Consider the following 7,725-nt stretch of genomic DNA (forward strand, 5'->3'; position numbering starts at 1 on the left):
CTCTTAGCTCACAGCATCGGCCCCAAGGGCTGCTCTGTCCCTGCCTGCGTGCCTGGCTGATGGGCAGGGCTGGAGGCCTTGGAGAGCAGCGGCCATTGCGGGCACGGGGCTCCCACCAGCTGCCCCCTGGCCCAGCTGGGCCCCACTTGAGGAGGAAGGAGGCTCCCAGCCCCGGCCTGGCTGAGCAGTTCCTGTCTCCCCCAGCCTCTGCTCTGGGCCCCACGCTGGCCACCCTGACAGCCCCTGGGCCAGGCTGTGGGAGGGGCTGCTTTGCCCTCACCTGGCTCCCTGCCATCAGGGCCCTCCTGCTCCCTGTCGCACATGGCGGCTGTCAGCACCGCGTCCCTGTCCAGGAACACCAAGGTGTCCTCGAGGTGCTGGTCCTGTCTCTCTCTGTGGAAAGAAGAAGGGTGTGGGGAATTTGCAGGACATGCCCAGAGCCATGAGGGTGCTGGTCAGCCCTGGTCAGCCCTGCGTGAGCCCTGCTCCTGTCTGTCTTCTGCTCCCGTCGTCGCATTGAGGAACACCGCCGTCTCCTCTGGATGTTCCTGTGCTGATTCTGGGAAGGGAGAGGCAGGTGAGCCTGCAGCACAGGCCCAGAGCCCCGAGGTGTGGGGCCCCTCTGGTCCCTGGGCAGCTGCTTCCCTGCCTTACCTTCTCCTCCCGGTGTCAGGTCGCACTGACACACGGCCTGAGCCCAGCCTTCCCTTTTGGGGCCAAGGGAAATCTCTGCTCCTGGTCCCGGCACTGGGCGCTTTCTCAGCCAGTCAGGGAAGGTGATGCTCCATGAGAGAGGCATGAACATTGCAGGCAAGCCTACATCACTGCAGTCTTCCCAAAGAGCACCAAGCAGAAGCCAAGAAAGTGCAGGCCCATCAGTCTCTCCTCCATCTCCCGACAGGTGACAGAACACCTCCTCCTGGATGTCATCTCCAAAGCTCTGGAATAACAGGAAGGGAAAACCATGCTTGAGGAATCTCATAGCATGGCCACCTCTGCTGCAGTGACTGGCTGGGTTTGTGCGGGGAGAGCAGTGGCTGAGTTGTCAGCCGGAACTTCAGCGAGGCTTTGTCCCTGCCTCCCATAACATGCTCCTGAGGCAGCTGAGGGAGAGTGGGGTGGAGAAGTGGACAGTGGAGCTCCAAACTCAGAGGGTTGTGACCTCAGGGGGCCGTGCTGGGGCCAGCCTTGTTTGCCTTATTCCCCAGTGACCTGGCAGAAGGGACAGAGCGCTCCCTCAGCACGTTTGCTGATAGCACAGAAGCGGGAGCAGGGGCTGATGCACCACAAGGCTGTGCTGCCCTCCAGAGTGACCTGGACAGGCTCGAGAGCCGAGCAGAGAGGGACCTAATGAAGTTGCTCAGGACAAAGCCTCTAGAAGAGCTTGAAGCCTTGTAATTGCTAGGCAAGAATAGTTGTTTTGCATATTGGAATGTATAAGGTCATGTGGTGATGTCCAGTCATGGGAACCGCTCAATCTCTGTAAGTTACAGAACCAGTTCCTTAACTGTGTAAAGAAAGTCTTTGAGGCAAACTGCAAATTCAGAAACTTCTCCTAATATGAAGTTGGATATTCACCATTTTCTGGCATGCTGGATGAGACATAGGGATTCCAAAAGGAATGTGAAAGCAAGCCAATAAATCTTCTTTTAGAGTTCACACGTGTTTCCTGCTTGTTCCTTCTAGAACTTGCCAAAAAATGTTACTTTTGAAATCCATTCAAAGATCTAATAGGAAAAAATATTGGCCAAAAGAGTTAGCCTGTGTTTCTGAATAGGAACATGTTTCTTGTGTCAATTCAAGATTTGTACCAGAGTTTGGGGTTTTTGGTGTGTATGCTTTCAATGAAAGTTGCTTCTTTGCAGGACTTTGAATAATTAGACTTTTAGTAATTAGATTGTGCAGCAGAGACATCAAAATTACTGCATCCTGCTGTCCAGTGCTGAAAAGGGTTGAGAAAGAGTTGGTGGCTCTGTGTGTTGATGCGTAACTTGCAGGGGCGGCACCAGAGCAGTTTGCAGGGCCTGGAGAAGCAAACGGGTTCCTGGTGCTGAGGACAAAGTGTCCACAGCTCGGGATTGCATGGCTGAGCTCTTCTGGCTCCTTCTGCTTCAATGCCTTGCCGAGACACAGGTTCCCTGCAGAGCCCCGGGTGCAGCTTCCCAACTCTCCCCTTTTCTTCTGCCTCCACCCTGCCTCCTGGGTAAAGGCATTCCCTGGCATTGCACCTGCTGTGCCTCCCTCCTACTTCAGTGAAGGCATTGTTTTCCACCCAAGGGGGCTCTCCCCTGGAGACAGGAACACGGATGAAGTCCCGGTGCCCCAGCATCAGGCAGGTGCAGGGTATCTCTGCTTGTCAGCCCCTGCCCTGTTTCCCTGTTTCCACTGACTGTTCTAGAAGTCAAGGATCTGGACTTTGCAGGAGCGTGTTTGCAAAGATGTGAATGCGAAAACTGTACAAGAACTGTTTGTGTGTGTCCCATCTTGACTTTTTTCAAAATATTTGCTAGAAGGAAAGCATGGACCAAACTGACAAAGTTCTTTAATGTGGGAAAAGCATTGGACTCCTGAGCTGAGTACTGTTGCAAGCTCTCCAGTCAGATGTACAAGGTAATCTTTTATTGAATTTCCTGGGTGTCCATTGCGTCAGTGTAAAGGATGAGCTTTCTAAGGAGCTTAATACTAATTTTTCCACTCAATATGAAATGTCATATTCATTAGATGGTTAGATGACAGGAGAATTGAGATTGGGAGGCAGCTGCAGTGGTCCCCAGTTTTATCTCCTGTTCCCAACAGTGATCAGCACGGGCATGAAATCAGGTTCATCTCAGTTTACTGCAGAGAGGTCTTAAGGAAAACATCGGTGCACCAAGAGCAGGTTTGGAATCTGTGCAGTGCAAGAGACTCTGCACAAGCTCTCTGGGCAACCGACTGCCAGGGGCAGGAGACCTGACGTGGCCATGCCAGAACAGCACCTTTCTGCCAACAGTGCCACCCTCGATGGCTGCCATAGAGCCTGGGATTGGACCCTGCACTTGCTGCAGGAGTCTCTGTCCTGGTTCCGTGCTGACCAAAGGCTTGGAACCATCTCAGAACCTCGGTTCCCAGGGGGGTGGATTCAAGTGGTTGCTGGGCATGTGAGGCCATGGCTGCCTCAATCTTGGGAGCAAGATGCTGATGTCAGAGGAGTGGCCATTGTGACGCGTGTGACCAAAGCCCCAAAAGGGAAGGCTGGGCTCAGGCCGTGTGTCAGTGCGACCTGGCAACGGGAGGAGAAGGTAAGGCAAGGAAGCAGCTGCCCAGAGACCAGAGGGGCCCCACACCTCGGGGCTCTGGGCCTGTGCTGCAGGCTCACCTGCCTCTCCCTTCCCAGAATCAGCACAGGAACATCCAGAGGAGACGGCGGTGTTCCTCAAGGCGACGACGGGAGCAGAAGGCGGACAGGAGCAGGGCTCACGCAGGGCTGTAGCACCCTCGTAGCTCTGGGCCTGTTCTGCAAACTCCCATCACTCTTCTTTCTCCCACAGAGAGAGAGGACCAGCACCTGGCGGAGACAGCGGCGTTCCTGGACAGGGACTCAGCGCTGACAGCCGCCATGTGCGACAGGGAGCAGGAGGGCACTGATGGCAGGGAGCCAGGTGAGGGCAAAGCAGCCCCTCCCACAGCCTGGCCCAGGGGCTGTCGGGGTGGCCAGCGTGGGGCCCAGAGCAGAGGCCCGAGCAGGCAGGAGCTGCTCAGCCAGGCCGGGGCTGGGAGCCTCCTTCCTCCTCAAGTGGGGCCCAGCTGGGCCAGGGGGCAGCTGGTGGGAGCCCCGTGCCCGCAATGGCCGCTGCTCTCCAAGGCCTCCAGCCCTGCCCATCAGCCAGGCACGCAGGCAGGGACAGAGCAGCCCTTGGGGTCGATGCTGCGGGCTGAGAGCCCCACAGAGCTGCTCACGCACGGTGCCATTGGCTCTGTCCCCTGCAGCATGCCTGCTGTGTCGCCGTGCAGAGGCTGACCCAGACACCTGCGGCGAAAAACGGGAGAAATACGGGCTCTGTGCCCACGTGTTTTGCCTGGTGAGTGGCTCCGGGCACTCCCTCCAGCATTGCAATGGGCAGTCCCTGCCACCCTGTCCTCATCAGCTCTTCTCCCTTTCTGCAGTATTTTGCCACACTGCTTTTTCAGCAAGCCAAGAAACGTGTTGGACTCCTGGGTTTTCTGCCTCAAGATATCCAACTTGCAGTCAGGCGGGCGGCACAGAAGGTGAGAGCCTGGCAAAAGAGCAGGGACATTTGTGCCAGGAGTAGCTGGCCAGAGCTTATCCCAGACCCCCAGCAAGAAAGGCCAGCCATGCAGCCGGCTGTGGGACAAAGTCTGGCTCCCAGCAGCTCCGTGGAGTCTCTGGCACAGGAGCTTCCCTCACCAGCTGGCTCTGTGGGTTGAGAGCCAGCAGCAGCCACATCCGGAGCCCTGCCCAGAGCCCTGGGGCTGCCTGGGGAGGCCCCCAGGCTGCTGCTGATGGGGCTGCCTGGCTCATTCCAGCACTGCTGCGTCTGTGGCCAGAGCGGGGCCACCATCATGTGCTGCAGGGAAGGCTGCGACAGATGGTTCCACCTGCCCTGTGCCAAGGAGGGCGGCTGTGTTACACAGTACATTGTTCCATTCAGGTAGCTCCTCTCCCCTTCTGGCCACCCCCGGGGAAGGACCAAGTCTTTCTCATTATGCCCGTCCTTTTGTCCCCAGGTCCTACTGCCCTGAGCACCGTCCAGAGCAGGACGTGCAGGTGACTCCAGAGCCGGGCACCGAATGCCCCATCTGCATGGAGCCAGTGGAGGACAGGAAGACCTTCAACACCATAGTGTGCCCGGCATGCAAAAGAGCCTGGTTCCACAGGGACTGCCTGCAGGTGGGAGCCATGCCCTCAGGCCTGGGACACAGCAGGTGCTCAGCAGCACCATGGCCTGGCTCACATTGCTTCTCTTTGCCCTGCAGGGACAGGCCATGTGTGCTGGTCTTTTGTACTTCTGCTGCCCCCTCTGCAGAGACCGTGAGACATTTCTTGTCGAAACCTTCTTTCTGGGGATCCGAACTCCCACCAGGTTGGTGTCCTTCAGTGTGACTCACAAGACAGGGGGTGTAAGTGCCATACTGTGCCAGGCCCTGCCCCAGTAGTCCAAGCCAGCCCCATCCAGGGGGTCTGGATTTCTGCCTCTCAGGGGACTTGGAAAAGCATTGGAGGAAGAGCAGGGTCACCCTGTTACATCCATGGGGTCAGGGCAGCAGAAACACATCAGCTTTTCCTTTCTCCATCAGACTGCCAACATGGGAGGACAACAACGCCTTCGCGGACCTGAGAGAGAGGCACAGCAGGTGCAATGCCAGGGAATGCCTTTACCCAGGAGGCAGGGAGGAGGCAGAGGAAGAGGGGTGAGTTGGGAAGCTGCACCCGGGGCCCTGCAGGGAACCTGTGTCTCGGGAAGGGCTCAAAGTAGAAGGAGCCAGAGGAGCTCAGCCATACAATCCCGTGCTGGGACACTTTGTCTTCAGAGCCATCAACCCCTTTGTTTTCCCAGGCCCTGGGAGCTGCTCCTGTGCTCCTCCTGTGCTGCTGAGGGCACCCACAGGCGCTGCTCTGGCCTGACAGTGAGGACAACCCACTGGGAGTGTGAGAGCTGTGCTGGTCTTGGCACGGGTATGAGGCAAAGCAGGCGGGTGTCCCTGGGCTGGGGGCAGTGCCCAGGCTGGGCACAGCAAAGCCCATGGGCTCCTGGAGGGCTGGGGGCAGTGCTCTGGTCAGGCATGGCCTGCTCCAGGCCTTACAGGCCTCTGACATTCCTGTTTGGCCTTACAGCCCCCAGGGATGAGGCAGAGCTCAATGGCCCCAGCCTGATCAGACAGTCAGGACCGGAGCCTGCTCATGGCCTTTCAGAATCTGAGGCCATCAGGCCAAGCTCCAGCAGCGCAGTGCCATCGGGTCTGGCTCCCCAGTCTCCACCTCCAGGGACCAGCAGCCACAGAAGCCTCCGGCGTCCAGCTTCTTCCTTGGCAGACACCGGCAGCCCACGCACACCAAGGGCAAGATCCAGCAGCTGGACGGGCCCTGAGGACAGGGTCCATTCCAGGCGTGCTGGGCCTGACCGCAGGCGAAGGCGCTCTCACCAGCAAAGGCGGGCCTCAGATGGAGCCGTCCGGTCGCGGAGTCGCCATGACAGGGGCAGCAGGAGAACATCAAGGGCAGAGAGGCCCAGGCAAAGGGAGACACCGTCACGGGCTTCCCGCAGACACAGCCACTCCAGGCAGCAAGCTGATGCCCAGAGTCCACCTGCCCGGTCGAGGAGTTGCCGAGACAGGAGATGCAGGAGAACATCGAGGGCAGAGAGGCCCAGGCGAAGGGAGACATCCTCAGGGACGTCCCCCAGACGCAGCCGCTCCTGCCCACAACGTCGGGCCTCAAATCAACCTGTCCAATCCGGGAGTCACCAGGACAGGAGCAGGAGGACAGCAGCAAGTGCTGAGAGGCCCAGGCACAGGGGGACACCGTCGGGGACATCGCGCTGGAGCAACCGCTCCCGCCAGCCACGTCGGGCCTCAACTCGGACCTCTATCAGCAGCATGTAGTGTCATCTTTTCTTTCTAGTCCTTCCGTTTGCTGCTGTAAGTGAAGGTGAGAAGGGTCAATACAGGGACCTCGAGATTTGCAGGTCTGTGGGAAAACCCAGATTAGCTCTTGGCATTTCTATGATTCTTGGTTTCTGCTATCCTGTATTGTTAAGGGAAAAGCCACTTAAGGACATAGCTAATTAGAAAGGACACTCATTGCTGCCTTTAGACAGATATTTCCCCACTGCTTACCCTTGAAAGTGAACCAGTCCTTAATGGCTTGGATACATTTAGGGAGACACGAAGAGCAAGGTGGCTCCTAGGGAAGCTGTCTTTAAAAAGGACTTGTGCTGAGTTGCTATCCTTAAACAATCTCATTTCAGTAAAGCCTTCCTTCAGTAAAGCGGAAGAAGAAAGAAGACAGTGAGACACTGCCTCAAGTGTCTGGAGAAATCGATTGCGACACTGCTGCTGATTTTAAAGACTTGCTTGGACCTTCAAAGGTCAAACCAGAAAAGACAGTGGAAATAGCCTTTGACAAAGAGGATGCGCAGGACTCTGCCCCAGACGAACGTCTGGGACCTTTGCCTGAAAACAACAGAACTCAGGAGTCCAGTGCTTTCAAGTTTTCCTTCTTTGGAGACACAGAGGAGTTGGGCATCAAAGAAGGTAACAGCAGAACCCTCCTAACGGAGCCATTTGTAAGGAACAGCTTCTGGCAGGCACTGTAGAGCAATATGGTGTAAAGAAGGTCATAATCCAGAGGCTGATCAGCAGCAGAAGTCAGTACTTCTGCTGAAGCATTTTGATTTTCATTTCTACTTGCCAAGGTTGTGGGAGATTAATGAGAGGTAACTGCTGCTTGCATCTCAGGAATTTTGAGATGCACGCCTTGAGAAGGCATTGGGATTTTTGCAGAGTGGTGAAAAAGCTTGTTGTCGTGCCCTAAACTTCTCAAACAGGGAAAAAGGTGGCACAGCAGTCATACCAAGTTACATGGAACCCAAGAGGATTTGAAGGAAAATGGGTGTTAAGGTAGAGGGAGGAGCAAAATCCTGGAGTTGACCCCAAGCTCCATGAACATTCTGTTAGTTACCGAGTTCTACTCCTGGACCTTCAGGAAAGTGAAACTGAATGACACTG

General features: G+C 56.4%; 1 protein-coding gene across 1 annotated transcript; it reads left to right on the forward strand.

Annotated features, from left to right (window-relative positions):
* Positions 1-321: 321 nt before the first annotated feature.
* LOC131582218 (PHD finger protein 7-like) lies at positions 322-5,154 on the forward strand. The gene is made up of 8 exons (XM_058845171.1): positions 322-577; positions 3,374-3,457; positions 3,528-3,617; positions 3,967-4,058; positions 4,144-4,245; positions 4,525-4,649; positions 4,726-4,888; positions 4,975-5,154. Exons 1-8 carry the CDS (start codon positions 322-324, stop codon positions 5,152-5,154), a joined length of 1,092 nt encoding a protein of 363 aa, XP_058701154.1.
* The last annotated feature ends 2,571 nt before the right edge of the window (positions 5,155-7,725 follow it).

This window comes from Poecile atricapillus, chromosome 9, assembly GCF_030490865.1.
Source record: "Poecile atricapillus isolate bPoeAtr1 chromosome 9, bPoeAtr1.hap1, whole genome shotgun sequence".
Lineage (NCBI taxonomy): Eukaryota > Metazoa > Chordata > Aves > Passeriformes > Paridae > Poecile > Poecile atricapillus.

Excerpts from the sequence above, each read along its gene's own strand:
- LOC131582218 (XM_058845171.1), top strand. The coding sequence starts at position 322 with ATGGCGGCTGTCAGCACCGCGTCCCTGTCCAGGAACACCAAGGTGTCC. Across the intron at positions 4,059-4,143 it reads GTGCCCACGTGTTTTGCCTG|TATTTTGCCACACTGCTTTT; the intron begins GTGAGTGGCTCC and ends CCCTTTCTGCAG. Across the intron at positions 4,650-4,725 it reads CAGTACATTGTTCCATTCAG|GTCCTACTGCCCTGAGCACC; the intron begins GTAGCTCCTCTC and ends TTTTGTCCCCAG.